Below are 26,401 nucleotides of genomic sequence, written 5' to 3'. Positions count from 1 at the left end.
ACCAGGCTGTTAAGTTGCTTTCCTGCTCCTAGATCATTTCTGAGGTATTATTCTAGTTTTTTGAAGGGGAATTTAGAAGGGCTTCAGAGAGTTCCTTTCTCACTCCACCATCTTGGCACTCGAAGTTCCAGGAAATAGATTTTGAACTTGAATTAAAAGGATATAAGTAACCTCTGAAGATGTTCAAGCAGAGGAGAAACATAGTCAGATTTACGTATAAAGAAACTTAGTTTGGCAGTGATGTAAAGGATGGATTGAAAGGGAGAGAATGGAGCTGAGAAAATCTGGAATTAATCTAGAAAATTCAGTCTAAATATAAAGATGTGTGTTTGTAACAATGGGAATAGCAAAGAAAATACTAATGAATAACTTGCATTTAGATAGTACTTTAAGATTTGCAAAATACTTTACAAATATTGCATCATTTTATCCTCACAAAAACCCTGGGAGATGTTTACTAATATCATTCTAGTTTTGCTGAGGAGCCCAAAACAATCAAAAGTCAAGTGATTTGCCCAGGGTCATATAGCTCATAAAAGTCTGAGGAAGTATTTAAACTCAAGTTTTTCTCATTCCAGGCACAGTACTCTATCCACGGAGCCACTTAGCTGCACTGAATAGGATTTTAGGTGAACCAGAACTTAAGGTAAAGGAGAAAAAAATACAAGAATAACACTCAGTTTTTGCATATGCAAAACTGAGTGTGTGGTGTTATCACTATCAGAAATAAGTGAGAAAGAAGAATATACTTTTGGGAATGAAATTTAGCTCTGCTTGGGGAATGTAGAGTTTGCTGGCAGAATATACACAACAGAAATGCTTATAAAAGTTGGAGATGCAGGTCAGAAGACATATATTTGTCAGTATATAGAGATGACATAACTGTAGTCATAATTGTGAAAAATGTCTCCAGATACTTCTGCCACAAACATGAGAATACAGGAAGTAGGGTGTTGGAATTCATCAATTCCAAACTGTTCTTCTTATTATTTATTGTCCAGTTATTTTTTTTTTAGTTTTATCCAATTCTTTCTTGGACCCATTTGGGATTTTCTTAATAAAGATACTGGAATAGTTTGCCATTTACTTCTGCATAACTAAAGCAAACATAGTTAAGCGACTGTGATAATAATGGCAATTAAAGATTCCCCTGTATTGTCTTGGTTTTCAAATTGATTGTGTTAAAACCCAGAGTTTGTTAATCCCACCTGTGGGATGGGCTTGTTGATGTGAAAAGAAAGTCCTGAAGTGGGAGGAGCTGGTGATGTAGATTTGGAGAGACACTAGAGAGAGGCGGAAGATCTTTTTTGGAAGCAGCACCTCGTGGAGAGAGGGAGAGACTAAGAGGATTGCTGGTGGCCGCTTTGAATTGCCCTGGACTTTTGAGACCTGCCCCCTGAGCTGCCAAGGACTGAGGAGACATGGCTGTTTTGCTGGTACTTTGTTTGTCTGTTTTGATGTTATTTTGCCAGATTTGTCCACTGGTGAAAGACTGTCCTGTTGAAGAAGTCCTGGAACCTGGCATTTGGTTAAGAAGGCCTGAGACTGTCCTGCAGACAGAGAGTGAATACTGTCCACTGGTGAGGGACAGTACTGTTGTTGCAGGGGTCTGGAGACTGTCCTGCAGACAGAATGAATACTGTCCACTGGTGAAGGACAGTGCTGTTGTTGCAGGGGTCTGGGAGCCTTTCTGTTGGTTCAGAAGCCCTGAAGAAGGATTTTCTTGTTGTATGTTTACAGAAATCCTGGGAGAGGGCTTTGCTAATGTGTTCAGGGGTTCTAGGACTGTTCTACAGACAGAGGATAAATTCATGAAGGGACTGGCAATGTATCTTATGGCCTTGCTAAGCCTTGTCTCCCCAGGAACTAAGATTGCTGAGAACTTGCCTCGTGTCAAGATGAAGAAAAGACCTCCATTTGGGTATTAAGTGCTGTGTTTAAACTTGATGTAACTCTGGGGTAGATTCAATTGTGATCCTGGGGGTGGGGAACTTTTGACCTTATTGTGCTCTGTGATTGACAAATGAAGGTAGTTTACTTATGTTTGGAAACTAATCTCCATTTGAGAAGAGGGGCTTTGTGGTGGACCAAATGAAGGTATAGCCTAGGGGTGGAGAAGTATTTAGAATAGGGACTTTGTAATTGATTGAATGATTGGAAGGTCCTGGGGTGGGGTAGTACTTGGAGATTATTTAATCACACTTAGTAAATGCTGTATTTTGAATGATGTCATTTTTTGATCTTCTCTGTTCTGGGTTTGTTACTGAATAAAATAGAGAGCACCTATGCTGGTATTTTGAACCTGGGAAGTTGCCTTCTTTTGGCATTACTTTACAGCGACTTACCCAGGGTCACAAAATTAGGAAGTGTTTGAGACTAAATTTGAACTCATAAAGATGAGTCTTTCGAACTCTAGGCCTGTTACTTTATCCCCTCTGCCATCTAGCTGTCCTTTCTTTTTATTTACACTCAAGGAAATCAAGACCATTTGAATTTACAACACTGTGCCAAGCTTACACAGCTAGTTAATTGAAGATCAGGAAGTAGACTCCAGGCCTTTCTGTCTCTCAGACCAATATCCTTCAAACTACACCATATTTATCATTCTTCTAAAAGCAAAGCTCATGGTCACTTGAGGAAAGTGTAAGGTTTCCCCTGATAATCACTCTAGACCTATAGGAATAATCTTAGATTCTTCCCAGCTGAGATTTTTACCCACTCAGTCAGCCTTTGTATCTTGGTACAAAGGTGGGTAAATTTTTTAATAATGAGCAGATTTCTAAGGAGTGGAGTTGGGTGTGGGAGGAAGGACTGGAAGTAAGAGAAATCAAAGACATCATTTTACTACTTCTTAATCTTATATATAGGACTGATCCTACATCACTTCCACCTAAGATCAAAGTAGTACAAAGAATTACTGTTTGGCATTGCAAATCTTGATAAATACCACCTCTTCCACTGAAGTATATCTTTAGTTTTCAATTATTATTTTCCATATATATTAACTGCTGTATATCAGGATATGAAGAGGTCATTTTTTTCCTTTACTCAGAAATACTTGGAAGTTAGTATCTTTCTTCTGAAACAACCTCCAAATTGTCCAGTATATATCTTATTTGTGTATAACTGTTTGCATATTGTTTCCTCCATTGGACTGTGAGCTTTTAAGGAGCAGGGACTATTTTTACCTTTCTTTCAGAGTAGTACTTAATAAATATTTGTTCACTTGACTTGGTATATAGTGTCATTCAATCTTATATAGTTCCTGCCCCAATACTTTGACTATAGTTAAATAGTTCTTTAACTGCATTTATTAGTACTGAATAAATAGCTGTTTGAGTTGAATTAAGATAAATAGGTTTTAAAACAATCTGAAAGATATTTTATAAATTAAAGAAATATAACTATGTCTATGAATTTTGCATGACTCACATGAACATATCAGTCTCTGCTATTTACCATGGGGCAGATGATCAAAGACTTTGGGGCTAAATAAGCACTTCAAATTGTATTTTTTAAAGTGTGCCATTTAAAATATACTTTAATATCTCGATAAATCTGTGCTCACATCAGAATGAATATTTTCTCCAAAAGATGAGATACCAAAATGTTTATGCTCTCTTATCTTATGTGTGCCTCTTCTTATGTCCTTCCACAGGCGCTTGGGGGTGAGGGGTGGTATTTATCAAATGTGAGTGGAACTTCCAGTAGACCTCCTAAAATTATATGGATATCATTGGAATATATAGGAAAAGAAATGTAGAGATTAAAAAAAAACTATACTTTTAATAGTATACTGATGCCATTAAAAAAAATCCTATGTAGAATGTTTTTTTTTAATCTTGTGAGTTTGTTAGTATGGGGATGTCCAGGTGAGAAAACTCCCTTTATCAATGAAGAAAAAACCCTTGTTCTGCCACTTACAGTCTTAAAGAGTTGCCCGGGATACTGAAAGTTTACATGACTTTTCAGGGTCACAAAGCCACAATGTGTGTCTTCCAGACTTTGAAGATGGCTATCTACTATACCATAGTCGTATTTCAGTGCAGTTTTCCTGACCAATATTTCAATATTCCTAGTCTTTCAACAAAATGAAAGGCATATTTTGGATAGAAATTTTCGAATTGTCACCATATATCACATTCAGGCCAAGAACAAAACTATCAAAAGAAATCCAAATGTTTGGATAAGCTGTAAGAAGTGAAATTAAAAATAGTCTCAATAATAACTGAAGCACAATCCATAACAAGTACTGTTAAGTAATCATGCACTATAGTGTCAGCTATAAAAATTAACATGTTTACTTCTAATTCAGAATATAGAATTTTTCAACCATGAAATCTAACAACTTTAATGAGTATGACATTTCATACATTGTAGAATACTAAAAACAACATGAGTACATTGAAGTTAATTTCATGCAAGACACATAAAATCAGATTTATATTTCATTACTGACTTCATGCCTGCTGATCCCTTACCTAGATCTCCCTCTCTCTCCTCTCTATATAGCTAAATATTTGCCTATCCTTCAGTTCACATTCCCCCTGAATCCTTTACAAGCCACTTCAGTCTACTGTGTTCTCTCCCTCCTCAGAAATGATAGCTCTAATAGCCCAAAATATTTATTAGATAATTAACCTTATATAGCTTCATGACAGCTCTTTTATTGTTGATTTTAGTGTTATTTAAATCAAATTCCAAAGAACTGATGGTAGCAACTTTCATATAGTAAGCACTCAATGGATGTTTGTTGAAAGAAAATAACTATCAAGTTCACTTGGCTGAACCTGTTGAAATCTTTCTTTTCCTCCTTTTCTTTCATTTATAGTTGAATTATAAGTTTCTTGTTGGGCAGGAAATGTGCCTGATTCTCTTTTACATCCCACACAATGCATAACCCTGTGACTTACACATAGAAGCCATTAAATAAATATTTTCCAAAGGAAATTTGATTTTTCACAATGGAAGATGGAAGTAAGCAATCAACCAGACTTAGAATAGCCTAGTCAATATAACCTAGTCAATGCAAAGATAAAATAAATTAATTAAGGTCATGTCTACCATATGTTTAGAAGCAAAAACATCTCCAGCACTGTGATGAGTAAAAAGAACACTGAGGACTTAGATCAGAAGTTCTGTTCCTGTCATAAACTGGTTATGGTATTTCACTGACTCAGACAACTAGATTGGAGGCTTTGTTGATGCTACTACCACAACATCTCATGCATACCTTCTTATTGATCAGTAAGTATTAAGCATGTGCTATGTTATGGACACTGTACTGGGTGATCGAGATAAAAACAGAAAAGTGAGATAATCTTTACAATGTTACTGTCTTAGTTCAGTATTTTATTTCTATCTCAGCTAGAATATTATGGTCCCCTAACTAGTGTCCCAGCCACTACATTCTATCCTTCATAAAACTCTCAAAATAATCTTCCTAGGACATAGAATTGACCGTATTACTCCCTGATGAAATGTCTTCAGTGACTTCCTATTGCCTTTCAGATGACATACTACCTTCTTAGCCTAGCTTTTGGGGCAATTACAGCATTTTGTCATATGACTCTAACCTAATTTTCCAGCCTTATTTCACATTGATACATTGGACATACTCTGTGTACCAGACTAACTAGACTATACTATTACCCAATTTTATTCTGGACCTTTCTGCTTCAAAATATTTGAGGCAGCCATTTTCCATGATTGAATACAGTGGCTTCACTGAACCTGTTGAAAACTTTCTTTTCCTTAAAATCATCTCAGGTGACACTTCCTCCTTATGAAGCCTCCATGAACCAATTGAAAGTTATTTCTCTCTCCTCAAATTTTCCACAGGCATTTTGTCTTGCAAGTTCATCACCTATCACATTTTATTCTTCATCATATTTTATATTATGCTAATCTCCTCTACTTCTGGTAAATTATGAGGATATTATGCTATTTTTAATCTTTGTGTCCCTAGCAGTGTCTTTCTCACAGGGGTTAGTAAATAAACCTTTGTTAAATTTAATTTCATTTAAATTAATGTATAACAAAAATATACTGTAATTGAAGTTAAGTACTAATGAAGTCACTATAATATATTCTATGTTCCAGGAAGAAATTTTTTTTTGGCTTTTTGGATTTCTTAGAAGGAAAATTTTTGAATGTAGGTATATAAAATAAAACTATAAACAGAACCAGTTTCTGTCTCTCTATGTCTCTCTCATACAAAGATTCAATTTATATGAGTTTTTAAAAAATATGAGATATAATTTCTTTTCAGAAAAATTTTGATCTCACCCCTTTTCTCCAATATGAAATATGGTATTTCTCTTTTAAACTAATAATTATTAAATTTCCAAGGATTCTTCATATATGAGGTTAAGATTTCACTTTAAGGAAAAAATATTATATCACAATTCTAAATTGTAGTGAAATTAAAATGTGAGATTAATATCCAATGTTATGTAGATTATTGATTTTTCAGAAAATAATAATGAAATAAGGAAAACATTTTAATCAATGCCTTAAAAGATTAAGCTCTTATAAATATATAAATTACAGATTCATTTGCACTTTAATTTCATTTAAAATTTTTTTACATTTTCTTCTAGCATTATTATCTGGACCTTTCTTTTTTCATGTCAATCTCTTCATCTTCATCTTTCTTTTAATCTCCAATAGATGAAGCAAAATTCATTTATGTAAAAATTGAAAATTTTCATAAATTTTTCATAAATTTGGCTGCCTCCTCATCAGGAAATTTCTTTTTACTTAAGTACATTATATTTGTGGTATAAAATTTAAGAATGTAGAACAAAGACTAATTGTATTTGTCTTTGCTTATACAGATTTCATTTTCCACTGAACAATAAGAAATTTTTCTGAATTCGTCATAAAATATTAATAATGAATTTCTTCTTTTAAAAGAATAGTTATTAAGAGGGTAAGGCTCAATTCCCTAAACTTGGCTCTATTATAGACTACTGGAAACTTTAGGAAATGAACTAAGTTTTATTTATCTGTGTTTCTCTGTCAGGGACTAGCATGGTACTTTAGACATAGACACACAATAAATGTTTATTGACTGAAGGAAAGAAGCATTAATGCAACAAGTACTCTCAATTTTCTACTAGTAATCTGAAAGATGACATCTCTTTAAGATGTAATATCAAAAATTAATTTCAGCAATAAATGTTAATAGTCCACAATTACATAACAAGTTTATAAAGGGCATTCCTATGAAATTATGCAAAGTATAAGATGAGGAAAATGAAGTTAAGTGACCCGCTAAAGGTTGCACAACTAGATAGGAATTGAAAACAGGACGTGCTTGATTTCTAGTCAAGTGTTTTTACCATGATTCCACTATACTAGGCTGACTCTCAATAAAGGAAACCCCACTGATATCCTATTATTTAATGCTTTGTAGTGTCTATGGCTATGTCTCTATGGGTATTCTATTGATACAGATTACAACTCCTTTGTACTTCATCCTTTATGATTTTTGTCTATGTTATCTCATAAATCCACTGAAAAGGATCTATAAAGACTAGAAGTCCATCCTGACAGTGTATTTATGTTTAAATAATATTATTGCCATCTGCTTGAAAAGAATAGCTTTTCAGAATCATTTTATAGGTTATAATTTTAGGACATGTGAGGGGAATAATTCAGTCAAATCAACTGTCAGATTGATAAAGTTCATGTTGAAGAGACATGGTTGCCTGTGCAAACTTTGTTTTTTCCACAATGGCAGGAAGGGAGTATTACTTCAATGGTTTAAAGCGCTAACTCCTTAGTCCATATTCAAACTTGCTATGGCTCCAGTCATGCAAATATAAGTTGAAATAATGCTGGCTTGTATTTTTCTTGAGGGAGGTTTGGGGGTAGAGTGAACAAAACAGCAACAACACCACAAGCAGAACAGAAACTCTTCACCTACCTCTTCACAGCTAGTCCTGAAATCCATGTGCTATGGCACAGTAAAGGGTATCATCTAAAGAGATAGAGACATAATATGACATTAAATTCAGCATTAGTAGGGGTGGCTAGGTGGAGCAGTGAATAGAGCATTGGCCCTGGAGTCAGGAGGACCTGAGTTCAAATCCAACCCCAGACACTTAACACAAAACTAGTCATGTGACCTTGGGCAAGTCACAACCCCAATTTCCCTACCTTCCCCTCTCTGAAAAGCCAGAAGAAAAAAAAAACAGCATTAATGGGAACATGGGAGAAAACTCATAGGGTTGTAAAATTATAAAAACAAATGTCATGGCCTTCTCAGCAAATTGTGTTTCTGACTATACAAGTATCAAGGATTCCAACAGTGTAATAAAGTGAGAGGAATAAGGGAAAAACAGACCCTAATTCCTGGCTTGTATAAAGTATAAACATCCTGATTTTATTCACTGTGATTAAGAAAGTGCATTTGCACCCCCCTCTTCACTCCATCAAGCATTCAGATATGACCTACTCTATGATTAACCTCTTCTTACAAGTGCTAGCTTATTTCTGACATTTATTTGGAAAGTCATGTTTGCAACAGGGAAAAAAAAACCTTCAAAAGAGTAATTAAAAGTTCCTTTTCATATGGTTATCTCTTGCAAAAGGTTGACTAATCTTTTTTCTTCTAATTAAAAAGATGCATGCATGAATAATTTTCTCCTTAGACTTGAGATTTCATTCACAAACATTACTGCTCAGAGAAAACAAACCATTTATCAAGGAGGTTAATTTTCAGAAATTTCTCTGTAGTGAAGTAGAGGAAATTACCTCAAATAGGATTAGGTAGAAGGCCACTGGTTTTACACAAGTGAATCCCACAATTACTGAAATGACATATTTAGGCCTAAACAATTCTCAAGGTACACTTAAGCTTCTATAAAGTGCAGGTGTAAATATCTTTGTTTTAGTTAAAAGGTAAATTTAATGGATTAAGTTATTGTCATAGAATAGTGCTATACTGTTACTACGAAATGCCATTGAGACAAAGTATAATAATTTAGAAAAAGATGTCAAAACAAAATAAATGCTTAATTTCAAAATAGAAAACACATGACATTTATGACAATAAATAATGCTATACTTATTTGCTCTCTTTTATACCACTAGATTGGTTAATGTATCATATAGGGGATATAACTGAAATAGGCTGAAAACTGTCTCAGTATTTTCATGGAACTGATAAATTATTGGTGGTTGCGGGAAAAGGAATAATATCTTTTATTGATGGTCATTTACTTTCATTAAAAAAATATGTACATCCTTTCCCATTATCCATCTTTTATGTGACACTTTAAGATTTTCAGAGTACTTCACAAATATTCCATTTTATCCTCAAAACTTCCCTAAAGGTAGGTGCCATTATTATTCTGACTTTACAGATCAGAAAACTGAAGTAGATAGAGTTTAAGTGATTTGCCCAGGGTAATGCATACAGATCATCTTTGAGGCTGGATTCAAACTTAGATCTTCCAGACTCCACTTCCTTTTCTCCATCCAGTATATCACCCAGAAGCCTTCCATTACTGGATAACATGAAAGAGATATTGAAAATCCTCGAAACTGTGCATAAACAATTCTAATAAGAAGTCAAATTGGTTCTAAGGAACTAAAGCCCCAGAGATTTCATATAGGGGTAAAGGTATATGTGAATCACTTCCATAAAAATGTAGTTTGGTTTTACACATGAGCTCAATGCCCAATGAAGAGGCATTGATGTCATTATCATACCTATGTAAAGAAAGCCTGAGGCTTAAGGATATCTATTAAGGGAGAAATGTTAGACAGTAACATGGAGTTGACTCTGAAGGGATGTCTAGAGAAAGTAAAAAAAAAATCCATGAATCATCAACTTATATATATTTTTAAATCCCTATAATATGCCAGGCATTATAGACAGTGAAGATAAAAATACAAAGGAAAAGAAATCTGTGTCCATAAACTTTTAACATTTGACTGCAGAGAATAACAATAAAAGAGATTTAAAACACCAGACATGGATAGTCTACAGCCTTGGGCATTGAGTTCACTTAAGCAATAGATGATGGGCCTAGCCACTCTTAATGATCTTTGCAAGATAATGCATAATGGGATAGACTTTGTAGGATAGGAGAAATAGAAATGCTCTCATGATTTTCAAAAAAGAAAAGCAGGGAGGGAGAAGGCTGAGGAGAATGGAATCTGTGATAAATAAGTCATAGTTTGACTTCAAATGCTGTCAACATTGTAGAATATATATCATTAAAGAAATGGTTAGTACAAATAAAAAATAAGCAATGATTACAAAGAATCATAATTTTATTATGAATAATAAGTCATGCCAGACTAACAACATTTTTTATAGAAGAGGTAAGAAAATGAGGATGAAGTAGAGGAAAAAGGGAGGAAACTATATTGTACTGAGTCTATTAGAGGGATGCTATAGATATGAATTGACTAAATATTAAACATTTGACAGTCTTTTGCACTATACTCATGGAAAATATAGAGATAAAGGCTAGATGATAATAAAGCCAGGTGGGTTCAGAAGTAGTTGAAGACCCAGCCTCAGAAAGTGATTATTAACGATTGGATATAAATTTAGAAGGAAGTTTCTAGTGGAGTACCCCAAAGATCTGTAGTTGATCCACTTCATAAACAGATAAATATAGATATAGATATAGACATATCTATAGATAACATATCTAGATAGATATACATATCCAGATATAGATATATGCCTATTTCTCTATATCTATCTAGATAATATATTTATATAAATATAGATATAGTTATAGTTAAAATATAATCTATCATAATCTATATATCTATATCAATATGTTTTTATCTATTTTGTTGTTCAGTCATGTCTGACTCTTTGTGATTCCATTTGTGGTTTACTTTGCAAAAATACCGGAGTGGTTTGCCATTTCCTTTACCAGCTCATTTTACACCTGAGGAAACTGAGGCAAAGAGGGCTAAGTGACTTGGCCGAGTCACAGAGCTAATAAGTGTTTGAGGCCAGATTGAAATTCAGGTCTTCCTGCCTCCAGACTTAGCGATCTATCCACTGCACCATCTAGCTGCCCCTGTTTATATCTATCTAGATATATTATCTATATCAATATCTATCTATATCTACATATCCATCCATCCATCCATCTATCATCTATCTATCTATCTATCTATCTATCTATCTATCTATCTATCTATCTATCTAGCTAGCTAGCTAGCTATCTAGCTATCTATCTATCTATCTATCTATCTATCTATCTATCTATCTATCTAGCTATCTATCTAGCTATCTATCTATCTATCTTTGTAATGGAAGAATTGACCTTACAGCATGCTCTGATTTTCCCTTTCTGATAGATTATACTAATGCATGAAAAAATTTTCTTCTTATTTCTAATCCAATACTTGGAGCCTTAATGACTCTTCTTCAGACCAGAAATGACAGAAGGGCTGATACTCTTAGATGACAGAGTACTTTGGTTGGTGAAGGAACTGGAAAGAATGATGCTCAAGAGTTACTAAATAAGAAATATGTTCAAATACATAAGAATCAACATTCCCCTTCTTAGTCCCTTTAGTGCTTCTCTTCCATTGAAGAATTCAAGTAAGGAAGACTGCTGGGAGTCCTTTAAGAGGATGGGAGAAGGAGGAACATTGAGTGTTTTTCCCTCACCAGCTGACATGCATTTCTGAGTGTCTAGTGTCTCTGTTTCTTTTGGGTTTATTCTTCCCTAATCTGGAGTGACTAAGCATTCTGAGAATGGAATGCACAGCCAAATGGGGATGAGGAAATCCATAAAAACTATCAAGTACCCTACTGATAACCACAGGCAGCAGCCACAGCATCCAACTCCAGTGAGAAATGAGCACAGCAGCCAAGTCACTACTTCATCCAGCCTGTTAGCTGAGACACCATGCTTTGCAAAAAAGCAGCACAACTGATCCAGGGAATTACTCATCCATTGCTCAGGATACATGCAAAAAGTGAAATGATAGGGAATCCACAAAGGGATATAAAACTCCCAGAGCCAGGAATCATGAGGCATCTTTTGGCCTCTCATATTCTCTACACATGTGCCTGTTTTCATTTGTATGTTAAGTTTGAGAGTTTACTTCCAAGGGGACTTTGCTCATGCTGTAGGCTCTGAGGAATATTTTTGTTATACATACTCAATTAATATCCCACTGTAAGTTCTGATTAATGTCAACTGGTTGATCAATATTCAGATATTCAAGAGCATGCCAGAGCAGATCTCAAGTGCAACATTATTAGAAGTCACATCTCTCAAATTTATCCTTTCAAATGCTGAAAGGAGCAGTAGCATTCTGTCCTGTAGAAACTTAATCTAACAATAGATTGTGAGTTGGGCAAATGGTCCCAAGGGGTGGGAATGGATTCTTAATGTACTACTACCTTAGTACATTGAAAGACAGCTATAAGACAGATAACACTAGCACATAGAGGGCTGTTAGCACAGATTCACTCTTGGTCTGGTCAGACAGGAAGGATAGGAAGACAGTTTGGAAAGGCTAATAATTTTTATTCTAGTCTAGCCTGCTGATAATGGGAGCACCGACTCCTATATCATTACCTAATCACCCTTCTCCAAGGGACCAGTGAAAAAGAGAGGCAACTACCCCAACATCTCAATGGGGTCAGTCAAGATAGGAACAGTTTATGTACTTCCCTTAAATCCCCTCAAGTCTAAATGGGGGCTGGTTGAAGCAAACACAGATTCCCCCCAAACCTTGATGGGGGCTAAACAAGGTACACACAGCATTCCAGCTTTTGAATTCAACTCTAAGGATTCCCCATTCACTGATCAGTGTAAACTTACTTTATGGGGCAACAAAGCAGGCATATTGTCAACAATAGCCTCACAAGTTCACATCATCTCACCATTATGTCTCACTGTGCAGTCTCAGTGGATATGTAACATTTAAAAAATAGATTGTGCCTTTAATTTTTAGTTAACTGAATGGTGGAACTATACTATTTTCCCCCGGGCCCAGGACAATTTGTTTTAATTATCTCTTGTATTATTGTATCAAGATCCTTTTATTTTTAAATCAAAACTTTCAGTCAGCCCAATTATTTTTTATATTTTCTTGTCTTGATCTATTCTCCAAATCTGTTGTTTTTCTTATAAGATGTTTTCCTTTCTCTTCTATTTTTTCATTATTCATATTTTGTTTAATTATTTCTTGATCTCTAGTAACTTTACTGGCTCCACTTTTCCCAATTCTAATTTTCAAGGTGTCATTTTCCTCCTAAAGATTCTGAGTCTCCTTTTCTAATTGGCTAATTTTCCTTTTAAACCCTTCTTGTTTTTCTTGGATTATTCTTATTAAATTTTATTTTACTTTAGGTTAGTTTGTCCTTCATCTCTCTCATTTGATTTTTAAAGTCTTTTTAAAGATCTTCTACAAGGGCAGTGAGGAGGCACAGTGAATAGAACACCAGCCCTGGAGACAGGAGTACCTGAGTTCAAATCTGGCTTCAGAAACTTAATACTTACTAGCCATGTGACGATGGGCAAGTCATTTAACCCAAATTGCCCTGCTTCCCCCATTCCCCCATTCCAAAAAGTAAAAAAAAAAAAAAGATCTCTGAACAGGTGACTATTTGACATTACTCTTTGGGGGTTTCTTTACTTAAATATCTGGTCAGCTCTATTCCCCTAACAGCTTTCTATTGTTGGATTCTTTCTCTTTAACCCGTGCATTTTTTTTTCTTAACAGCTTAAAATTTTTCAATCACTTCTAACCCTGGGGTATGGGAAGTGGTGCCTCTTGCCCTAGATCTTCAGGTCTCCTCTGTAGCCTAGAACCAAAGACCAAATCTCCAACTCCTATAAGTGCCTGCAGTCAGGGGCTTTCTACCCCACTGCTTCTGTACTCACTGGGTGGGTGCTGGTTCCTTCTTATCCCAGCTGCTCTTTTGCAGCACAGCTGGGTATGGTTGTCCTAATCAGCAGAGCTTCCCTTGATCTTCCCGGACTCAGATGCCCAACTCCCCTCCCTATCCTGCGGGTAAAGGTTCCTGTGGCTTAGGCTGAGGTAGCCTCTCCAACCAACCCTGGAACTTGCAACTTGTTGTTAAAACAGAACCTAGCCTGGAAGTTTTTACTCTTCACAAGGGCCAAACCTCATCCTGGGATTTTTCTTCTGATCTTATCAAATTCTCCCAGGAAGAAACTGTTTGTGTCCCTATCTTTATTTATCTCCACCTGCACATTATTCACCCTAAGGTGCTATTTTAATTCTTTCATGGGATAAAATCTTGAGAGGTTGGAATTTTCTAACCTACTCTGCCATCTTCCTAGAATCCTCTCTGAATATTTCAATTTAAGCACAAATGTTCATATTATTTATCATTATATAACTCTGTGCAAGCATTAGAAATGTGCATAAATCATGAGCCTGGGAAATAGAGATTGTTTTGGCCATAGATCCTGGGAAACTAAACTCTAAGGAAGAATAACAAAAATCCACCTTACACACACTAAAATCCACTTTACTTATAACAACTCTGTACCGTCTGCTGTGTACGCAAAAGAAGACATCAGTCTTAATTTGCTGAGACATGGTTATGACACTGAGTTCCTTTAGAAATGGGCATCTAAGTGGTGCAGTGGATAGAGTGGCAGGCCTGAAGTCAGGAAGACTTATCTCTGAGAGTTCAAATCTGGCCTCAGATACTTAATAGTTGCATGACCCCAGGCAAGTCACTTAACTCTGTTTGCCTCAGTTTCCTCATCTGTAAAATGAGTTAGAGAAAGAAATGGCAAAACACTCTAGGAGCTTTACCAAGAAAACCCCAAATGACATCACAGAGTCAGACTGAACTGAAAACAACTGAACAACAACATGATGTAAGGGGATTTACTTGGGAGCTGGTTGCAGAGACACATATGGAAAGATGTCCAAAGGGGCAATGAAGAGAAATATTTTAAAAAATGAATTGAAACCCTCAAAAATATAGATCTATAAAGAAAGTCATTTCCATCATATTCCTTGACTATTAATCTATCCCTATCAGTCTCCTTGTCTTACAAATCTAGTGACTGATGTAAGTGGATCTACTGCTGGATGAGATCTTTTGTCTCTCTCTCCTGGTTGTCACCCTGAGGTGAGATCTTAGCTTGCTCTCCACTAAAGAGCTTCATTTACTCTTATGCATTATATGTTATATTCTATAGAGCTTCTATAATTTCAATTTGCTGTTTTGCTTGAATAAATGAGTTAATTTGCTACTCATTCTTTTTAACAGTCTGTTATGGAACCAGAGATTGGTGGAAAGGAGTTGAACAAATAAGCCCAATATCCCCACATCCCTCCTTGGAGACTAGAGGAATGATCACTCATCATCATCTGTTCTGAATCTTGGCCTGCCCCTCCCTCTTCCCATAGTCAAGCTGCTGAGTTTGAAGCAAAGACCCACTTACTCTTATCAGAGGTGGGCCAGAACATACATCATATGTATCCATGCCACCTATGAGACAAATATTTATATATTTATAGGACATTGCACACACATGCCTGTGTATGTATAATATGTGTGTATGTACATGTGCACATACATATAGATATATACATGAGCATACTTCTATTTTAATCAGGTAAGTACTTTCATCACTGTAGGGCATGCCCAGTAAGAAATTTCTATGTAGAGCTTCACCTACCCTATAATCTAGAGTCTTGAAGACTTGCCTAGGGCCCTGAGAGGTTAAGGGACAAATCCAGTGTCACACAACCATTCTATTCCAGTGGTAGGATGTGACATCTTCCTGACTCTAAAGCAATTTTTTTATCTTTAACTTCATGTTGCCAGGCTATTGCTATCTAACACTTTTTATAAATTAATTGAATAAAGAAATTGATCACATGCTGATCAAATGTGTAAAGGACACAAAGATGGGAGGGATATCTAACACTATGGATGAAAACAAAATCAATATCGCTGAAATATATTGATAGTTAGCAACTATAGGCCAAATATAATAAACCATTTAATAGTGACCCAAAGTCCTAATTTGTGTTCCCCAAATCAATTCCACAATGACAAGATCAGGGAAGAAAGGATAGGCAGCAATTTGTATGAAAAATGTATGTTTTATTGGCCTGCATTCCCAGTGAATCAACAATGATTAAGGTAACCAAGAAATCTGATTCAATTGTTGACTTCAATTAGAGAGCTATAGGGTCCAGGAATAGGAAGATGAAAGTTTCACCACACATTGCATTAGTCAGGGAAGAAAAAAAATAAAGCATCCGAGTACCATATTTTAGGAAGGACAATGAAATCATGGAGAAGGTCCTGAGGATGGCAACCAATATAGAGAATGTATTCAAGAGTAAACCATGAAATGTAAGAAAATTAACTCAAAGAAAGAAGACATAGAGATTGAATGGAGGTGTAGGTGTAATTGTGATAATGATTTTTCAGTATATGAACGACTGTCACAGTGAAAAGGAATGAGAAAATGGATAAACATCAAAACTTTAGACTTCCTGACAATTCCCTAAAAGTTAAATGGAGTACTTTGGGAGGTAGTCATTTCTCCATCACTGGATGTCTTCAAGCACAGGCTAAGATGATCATTTACTGGGTTATCATAGAGAGATTCTTGTTCAAATATAGATTCAACTAGATGGCCTCTGTGACTCCTTCGCATTTGATGATTCTGCCAGTTTAAAGAACTGTATACTTTAGTAGAAAACAAATGAACTGCAATTTTTTTGTTTAAAAAGTCATTATAAAGTTGTGACATATCACTTACATGCCTTGCCAACTTGTAAAACAAAACAAAACAAGTGTGTTAAATATAACTAGTGTAAGTGAAACAGAAACAGAAACAGAAGGAAAATTCAGTATGTCCATTTTCATAAAGAGCACATAAACTCTTTATGTCTCAATAAATAAGGTACATAAATATTCACTTTTTCCTGGTTTGGACTCATTTACCACCCTACCCAAAATGACTATTATGTCATATTTCCAATTGCTCATTCAGAAAAATAACTAAGCAATTAAAAATGTGTCAATGACCAAGAGAGCTAGTGGTTTTTATAGCTGCAATAAAAGGCTTTGGAGTGATTGTAAATGTCAAGAATAGAAAGCTTTTTTAAAAAATACTACTCAAGGAAGAGTAACACTCATTTGTTACCTTTACTCTACTGACAAAAGCAGGATATTCAATGCTAATAGCTTCCTTTAGACCATTAACATTCTTGAAATAATTTTTATAAATTTACTAGTAAACATCAATAAAACCAATTAAGTTTGCTTTGCAAGTGCTTAACTTTATACACATAAATTTAAATATATAAAATGTCATAACAAATTTTTACTTCTTTTTTTTAAGTTTCCATCAGGTTTCTTAGTCTATTTATTCTCATTTAGTTTTCACATGTTCATAGTATAGTATATATTCTGTACTTCTGGTTAGATGTTTTTTATCATTTTCCAATATTTTATAGAGGCCCTTGAAATATTCTTTATATTCCTCATATTTATCAATCATAATTCCATTTTAGTAATATATTACATGAAAATACCAAAATTGTAGTCACTATTCCAGTACTGCTAAACATTTACATTACTTCCAGTTTTTTCTTTTTTTTTTCCTTTTTGCAGTTGTTCATAATGCTGTTGTATGAATCAATCTGTTCATTCACCTTTTTATATATTTTACCTAATGTAACAGATTTGAATCATCCCCATTTAGAAGAGAAAAATTGACTGCCTTTTCCCTATCAACCAATATGCCAAGAAAATTATGAGTAGATTATCAGCAAATAGAAATAAATTATAATAAGCTGCTGCAGTAAAACAAAATATACTTAGGAGGTTGTTTTCAAATCACTTTGGTCTTCATAATTTCTAAGATAACTGATTACTACATTTTTGTGTATTACTTTTTCTTTAAATCAGTTACCAACACTTCCATGCTTTTCCTTTACTTAAAGTAACTAATTCTTTGAGATTTCCCTACATGATAATTTAAAGATTGACTTTTACAGAAAAATAATGTAACAAAGCTAAATGTGTACCCAAATTCTTCTGTGCTCTAAATTATTTTTAAGTAATGATTTCAATTCATGTTGGGGGCAGGAAGATTGGGGCACATGTGGATTTTTTTTAATTAAACTAACAATGTATTATAAAATATAAATAGCAAGTATCTTCCTCTTTATTGTCTTACTTAGAAGATACAGTTAATACCTGGTCTTATACTTGGCATAAGTGTAAAGTGCTGGATTTTGACCCTAGAAAATGTAATTGCTAATTCTATTTCAGGAAATTTCTAGTTCTGTGATATTAAACAAGTAAGTTCATTTCTCTGACCCTCAGTTCCCTTACCTTCAAAACAGAAATAATAATAGTGCCTAACACCCAGAGTTGTTTTGAGAATCAAGTGACATCCTCACTTGGAAGCAAAGTGCTTTCCAAACCTTAAAGTGTTATATCCAAATCAAATATTATCATTTTCTTTTTGTCAGTTTCTATGGAGTTCAGCCTGGGAATGAACTGCCATCTTGTTGTTTTTCCATTATATCTCTTGTTCTATAGAATATACCATTTTTTTTTTGTAATTGACCAATGTTTAGCATAGTAATTGGCATATATCATATGCTTAATAATTACTTGTTCACTTGAATTTATTAGAAATATAGCAATATGACTTTATCTTGTGTAGGCTCAGAGAAAGAATCTTTAGTATAACTCTAACAGACAAGAAAAAAGCTAGAGATGATAATGATGATATTCCTGATATAATACACTATTGCAGTAATTAATTACAACTAGGCAGACTGGGAACACAATGGAGCATTGGCATACACACACACACACATATATGCTTAATGAATATTGGTATACATGTGTATATAAGGTATATATACATTTGTATGTATGTGTGTATATATATGTATACATAGACACATATACACTTATGGATGTATGTGTATGTATTTCCAATTTAAATTTGTGATCCATACTACTATAGAAATGCAAATATAAATGAGATGATTGAAATCTTCATATTATAAGTATTATTTGCTTAATAAATAATACAAATAAAATTATTACTTTTTTAAATGGTTATTTTTGAAAATATTCTGCAACTTCCTTTGCTTAAAGCATCACATCCAAGTTTTCCAAGTGGGCTTGTTACCCACTTTTGATCCACAGTATACTCTCCTTATTATAGAAGAATAGAACGAATAGCTTCCCAGTCTCTTTCCAGAATCGTCCATCTCATCTCATACACATATTCTACTAGTTAATAACATACTTTCCTCTTTATGGAAATAGCTCCTCCATCTCTTTCCAGCATTTCATATGTATAGTGTGTGTGTAGTCCTATTTTACTTTCTATATTTGAGATATCAAGGAGAACTAAGTGTCTATATGTGTAAGTCTTTTGGAGGAGGCATATGACAGAGTTCATATCAATGATTCTAGAGCCACAATACAGTATACAACCAATTTTTTACCCTGACATATCCAACTTCATTTCTTTGGGGACCATATGACCTACACTTAATCCATACAATATGGCAATGTCCATGTCTTTCATGAGAAATGTTTGCCCTGCCTTTACATAAGTGACTAAGGATCACAATCTGAACAATTGATAGTCCAATGCCTTCTTATGTTGTAGAGGATTTAGCTTATTATGGAGTTGCTGCAGTGTGCTCAAATTGTACAACATCTATCATCAGAGTCTGCCCCTGCCCAGAGGTCCTGCAATCTAAAATTAAATCAAATGCTCAAAAATTAATCAGAGCTGTTGTCATCAATTATTTGGAGTACAGGTCGAATTGTTGTTGATGAAATTTCATCTCTGCAAAGAAAATAGACCAAGAGAACCAAAGATGTGATCTCAGCATGCAAAACACTCTGTGGCTGCTTCTCCAAAAGAAAGTTCCATTGCTAGGAGGGTGAGTGATCAACAATGGGGAGATGAATCTCTACAATTGTAATAATAAAGGGAAAGGATGTGAAGGACTGATTTAGTTTGTTTAAATGGGGAAAACAAAATAAACCAAGAGAATCTTATTGGACCATTTTTTTGTATTATTTAGATAATTGCCAAAAGTATTTACCTGATACCCTATGTTCAACTAGCCTCTGGAGTATTTTGTGCTCATTATGACAATTCTATTTATTCGAGAGAAAAACATTAATAAATTAGGGACAGGGGCAATTAGGTGGCAGAAGTAGATAAAGCAACAGCCCTGGAGTCAGTAAGACTTGAGTTCAAATTTGGCCTAAGACACTTATTAGCTGTGTGACTATAATGGCAAGCAAAGTGGGATTTTTTGCTGTTTTCTGTGTGTGCTGTTCAGTTTCTCAGCCTCAGTCTTACATGCTTCAATGCTGAGTCAGTCAGACATGTGCAAGTGGGCTCTAGTCATTCAGATGCTGAGTAGAACTGCAAATAAAGAGAGCCGCTGTTGAGAAAGCAGGCATTAAGGAAGCCAGCATTGAGAGACATAGTGTTCAGAAAGAGAAACAGCTTGAGTAGGCAGAGGGAGGAGACCTCTAAGAGCTGGGAGAAGATCTCTGAGAGGTGGGAGGAAACCTCTGAGAGAGGAGAGCAGATCTCTGACAGCAGAGACTTGCTGAAGGAGTCTCTGAATTTTGGAAGTGAATGGAGCTGAAAAGTAGAAACCCACCCTTGGGAAGAAGGTATTTTTGAGAGCTATTAGAGTGAACTGAGGTGTTAATACAGAGCCTTTGGATTTTGGAGGTGAATTGAGATGCCAGTGCTAGTGGTGTGTATCAGTGTTGTTGTTGTTCTATTATGGGTTGTGTTTCTAGAGGCAGAAGCTGCCAGCAGGATTCCCAGGAGCCTACTGTCAGGCAGGAACTTGGAGTGGAACAGTCCCTGTGAGCTGAAACCTGGAGCAGGAGCAGAGAGCTGCCTACATGTGAATCTAAGCAAGAGTCAGGAGGGGTCAGCCCTGCAAGTAAGAGCCATGGGACTGGGAATTCAACCTACAGTTGAGATGAAAAAGGACTTTACTTGGACACTTTATATTGATTAAGAGCATTATTCTTACAGTGACCTAGGGTGGTTGGTGTGGTATTTTTTCCTATCTTTTAAGGTTGTATTGTGCTAGGGAAGACTCTAACCTGGGACCCTTTGATTATGTAAACAAGTATTTTGGGGAATGCTGCTGAATGCAATGATATATCCTATGTGCCATATAACATATTGAGTGTTATAAAATATATCTATCTATCTATCTGTCTATCCATCTATCTATCTATCTATCTATCATCTATCTCTATTGAATGATATGTTTTGCTTAAGGATGTTGCTAGGAATATTATGCTTACTTTATTGAATGATATATTTATTTCTGAATAGAGAGTTCATTATGTTATGCGATTAGACCCTTAAAATTTTTCACAGCAGCAGCCCTCAGATGTGCTGCCATGACTGGCATTAAAATGACCTAGGCAAGTCACTTAGCCCTGATTGCCTCAAAAAAAATGAAAAAAAAATAAGGACAGATGAGAGGAAAATTTGAGTTATATAAAATTTGTACTCTTTGGCTACATTAGCATGATAAGTATCACTTCTATCCTCAGATAGCCTTCTAAATCTATCTCTATCAGTACCCCAATTCCTCATGCTCTATTACCATCAATTTTCCTAGGTTTTTCATGAGAGAGACAGAGATGTGGTAGAAAAGAGGGGCCATTAGTCCCTTTGAGTTTCTAAGGAGTTTGCTATTTTTAGGTTTCCAAAATTGATGATAAAATGATTTCCAAAAGAATAAACTCTATTCCTACTGGATGCCTGCTGATCATAGGTAGTACTAGATAAATGCTTATTCTCACATAGCAGTCACTATATAAATGTGTATTCCCTTCCCTTTCTCCATTTATAAAGCCCCAACTATGTGCCAGGAACCATGCTAAGTGTTTTACAAAAATCTCATTTGATCCTCACAACCTTGCAAGGTAGGTGCAGTTATTATCTCTAGCTTATAGTTGAAGAAACTGAGGCAAAAATAGGTTAAATGACTCCCTCAGGGTCATAGAGAGTACGAGTCTGAAGCTGGATTTGAAATCATGCCTTGTTGACTCTAGGCCTAGCACCCTATCCATTGCACCACCTAGATGTCCCAGAAAAGAGTATAGTTAAATATTAAGCTGTGATTGTTAAGTTAAATAAATTTGAAAGAAGGTAAGCAGGAAAATCACTGCTAGGTGTGAATTTACATGTCTTCAGAAGTTCTCTACTTTTACACTAAGATCTCTGTTCTTTAAAACTTCTATCAAACTTAGCAAGCTCCTTTTCTTATCTGCTTAAGATCTAACTTATCTGTAGGGGATTAACTGGTTAAAATCTGATAATGTAACTCCCAGTGTAGTATCAATGCCCTGATGCATTGTTTTAGGGTTACAAGGGAGGGCTGAGGGATTTTTGTATTTTAAAATATTTCTGACAATACAAGTCTTAACCTAGAGGAATAAGTAGCAAATGATAGGAATTTTAGTCACCATGACAGATCAATATAGTACAAATTTTTGTTTTTAATCTAGGTCTAGTTTAGTTTTCCTAAAATCACTATACCACAGTGCATACACACACACACACACACACACACACACACAAAATGAACACATAATAGTAACTTCTACTATGAATATTGACTTACCAAGCATTTGTTGTCTACTGTATGCCCATAAAATTTAAATATTTACACATTTTTATTTTGAAGGTAAGGTACTTCTGTCATAAGTGACTGGATTAAAACAATTAAATTCTCTGAGTTATTTCCTATGAAATAATTATCTTTCTATCTCTCTAATCTATCTATAGGTAGCTATAGACATACACATGTGTTATCTACACATACATGTATGTCTAAATATAGACATATTTTCTATGGTATTATAATGGTAATGGGAATTTGAAGATCTTCCCTGCTCCTTATAAGTCTGAATGTAATCAGATGAAGCCTGTGGTGGCAGGAGTGTGCTGAATTGGTGGAACAGAGACCAGAGGAAGCTGGGAGTCAGAGCAGTATGGTGTTGCTCTCTGTGTTGATAAGATATATTAATTTCTTTGTTGCTAGGATGGATTTGGTTTTCTCGTGTTGGGATTCAGTTTTCTGGTGCTGTAATTTAGCTTTCTGTTGTCTGAATAAATATTTTGGTTCTGTCTTCTACATTGAGAGTCTGTTATATTTTGTGATTCAGAACTATGTCAGTGTATTCATTGTTGCATGGGTGCTGTGAATATCGTGTTGGCACTATGGGTATATGCATATGTGTGTATATATACATACTTATACATTATATATACACATATCATGTAATATTTCATCAGAGATGAACTTATATTTGTTAAAATATTAAACATAATTCTCAAACCATTGGGTAAATTGCAATTTTATGGAAATGCAGCTTTTCTGAGTGACTTCCTCATCTATAATTGTGGACAAAGTACTAAGGTATAGTACAGCATTTGTAAATGAAATATCAGCATTGCCACAGACAGTACAGGCAGATAAGGTTTGGACAAAAGAAAACTGGCTTTGAGAGTTATTGGGGATATATGTAGATTTAGAACAGTCCCAAAGGGAGAAGAAGGAATAGAGGAGGGACAGCTGGATGGAGTCTTGTCTTTGATTTGGATTCTAATTTGGGCTTTACTACTTATTTAATTACACAAACCTGGATAGGCCAATCTACTTCTTTGGGTCTCAAAGTCCTTACTTGAAAAATGGCAATATTGCCTTTCCTATCTACCATACCAGAATATTATGAGGCCTAAATGAATGAATTATGTATGTATTTTAGACTCATAAAGTTTTAAAAAGATTTGAGGTATATAAAAAATATGAGTTAGGATAAGTTTGTGGGGAATTTTTCTCAAATTAGAGGAGAACATAATACCCCTCAGAGTTCAAAAAGAAAAAAATAAAGATTCCAGAGTAATTAATACAAATACTATAACAAACTTGATTTGGGTGATTCTAAAAGGCGTTGCTTGGTTTTTAATTGTCATTCACATTGGCAACAAACTGCAAATCTCAACTTCTTATCATTCAACATATTTGATATGGTTTCAATGGAATATTTACAGCCTGTTTTACTTAATATTTTTGTGCATTTGTGTTTTATATCTACTTAAATTCCCACAATATGATTATGCACATATATAAATAATTTCTGAGACAGACTGAAATATCACATTCTTTGATCAAGCACTTTCGAGCAATCTCTATAGCATAGGATTGTAAAATGTGTGTGGGGAGAGGAGGGCACCAAAAATAGAATAAATGTTCATCTGTTAAATGACAGTTTATGTGAGAGGCTTGCCTAAAGAAAAGAGGTAGAGTCTCCTTAAATGTCATTCATCTCTGCCCTCCCCCATCCCTCCACTCCCTTTCTACACAAAAACTGTCTTACAATGAAGCCCAAATGTAGAATTTACTGCATACTATGCATTGTACGTAAGAATTTACCTTCCTTTTAGGTGAAATATAATATCAATTTAGCAATATGTGGTAATCATCCACTGTAGTTCAGCATATTATGTATGGAAGAATATTGTATCCAATTGAAAATGCTGGGTTATATTTTATATCTGGTTAGGTTTTTCTGAGTCACCTGTAAAGTCCACCAAAATGAGTAAGGAATCAAAGTGATATGAAATGATGCTCTCCACTTCAGCAACAAAAAACAGCAATAACAATGACAAGTATCTTGTCCAAGGCAGTTATCTATCCAACAAATTAATTCCCCTTCTAATGATTTCAAAAACAACAAACTAGTAGAGTGAAATCTAGTCCCAAAAAGAACAACTAAATTCTTCACATTTCTTAAAAGGAGTGGACATTTTATAAACCAGGGATGTAGTCTGTAGTCTTTAACAAAAGCAAGATGATAACAGTAAAGATATATCATCCTGTCATCTTGGCAGAACAATTTTAATAGTTAATGTTGTCCTAAAAAAAACAACTTTCAATATCTATTTGTTTCTTCTAACAAGTTAGGTCAATAAAAATCAATGTTTATTTACTGTGTGCTCAATAGATGCAATGCACTCAATTACATTTTGCTGTGGGTATAAAGAAGGATTTTAGAAATGTAGTCTGTACTTAGGGAGCTTTCAGTCTAATCAATTGAATGTGTTTATACATATTCAATGTTATAAGAACAATAATACATGTTTTGATTTTTAAATGAATGAGATAAGTCATGATAACTGTGAGTTATTGGTAACTAGAGATGATGTTAGACTTGGAATGTTTCATGGAAGAAGGACTTGGAATGGGCCTTGAAGAACTGGTATAATTTGTCTAGATTGAATGGAAGGAAGGAGTGATGAGACCAGTGTGAAGAAAAGACATTAAGGTAAATAAGGACAAAAATTTGGGGGAGACAGAGAGTAAACCATTTATCTGTACCTTAACTAAGTTTATATGCAAGAGAAGTTGAAAATGATGCTGGCAAGGCAGATTGGGATAAAATTATGGAAAAACATCTCAATTTGAGTCTAAAGAATTTGATGATGACTAAAGTGTGAACAACCATCAGGCTAGTCCTAAGGGGATTAAAGTAATATTTTCAGAAGTTCAATCTGTTCCATTACATAACATGGGCAAGAAAATGGAGATTCTAGAGCTGCATTAACTAAGGGCCTTCAAAATGTATAAAATACATACTTTCCCTGTGACTTAAGTTGTGCAAATTTTTGTTACTGTTATTCCAGATGTGTGATTTCACCAGGGTAGGGAACTCTCATTATGCAAACTCCTTTCCACAGTTATAGCTTGGAAACATTAATGCAGATTACAATCTTAGAGAAATATCTAGGGCAAAAGTATTGTTACCTTCAGTTTATAGAAGATAAAATTTAGATTCAAAGAGGATGTGATTTGTCATAGTCAGCTAGGTAGTGTTGGGAGTAGGAGTTTCAACTAAGAAACTGGAGAACACTGTAGATACTGTTAGATGGTACAAAAGGTAGAGCTCAGAACTTGGAATCAGAAAGACTTGAAGTAAAAAATAATTTCTCAGATATTTACCAGCTATGGGAAAATGGACAAGTCACTTAAACTCTTCTAGCCTCGGTTTCCTAATCTGGAAAATAAAAGTTGAACTCAATATCCTCCAAGATCCCTCTAGAACTAAATTGACAATCCTATGAATTCATGGTCTACTTGTTCATAGGTTAACAAAGCACAGATATAAAAGATTTGTCTTAGGTTATAGATAGATTAGATTATTTTAGATAGATCTGTATCTATATCTATCTAATCTATATCTATATTTACATCTCATCTCTATAGATCTCTATATCTCTATCTATCATCTATCTATCTGTCTGTCTATCTATCTATCTATCTATCTATCTATCTATCTATCTATCTATCT

General features: G+C 34.8%; 1 protein-coding gene across 2 annotated transcripts in view; it reads right to left on the bottom strand.

Annotated features, from left to right (window-relative positions):
- The window catches only part of LOC138170531 (gamma-1-syntrophin-like), a 704,758-nt gene that overhangs the window by 66,557 nt on the left and 611,800 nt on the right, over positions 1–26,401 (bottom strand). The window contains exons 1-2 of one of the 2 annotated variants that reach the window (XM_069099922.1): positions 13,890–14,074; positions 7,934–7,987 (exon numbers count right to left, since the gene is read on the bottom strand). In XM_069099922.1, coding sequence (XP_068956023.1) covers positions 7,934–7,960 — 27 coding nt within the window. In that variant the 5' untranslated portion in view covers positions 7,961–7,987; positions 13,890–14,074. Of the gene's footprint in view, positions 1–7,933; positions 7,988–13,889; positions 14,075–26,401 lie in introns of those variants that run through there. The other variant, XM_069099921.1, reaches the window with a different exon arrangement.

Source organism: Petaurus breviceps, unplaced genomic scaffold (assembly GCF_028583685.1).
Source record: "Petaurus breviceps papuanus isolate PSGF00001 unplaced genomic scaffold, PetGlider_PUasm1.0 38, whole genome shotgun sequence".
NCBI classification, from domain to species: Eukaryota; Metazoa; Chordata; class Mammalia; order Diprotodontia; family Petauridae; genus Petaurus; species Petaurus breviceps.
The sequence above is the reverse complement of the archived record's forward strand: the minus strand, read 5'-3'. Positions and strand labels throughout refer to the sequence as shown.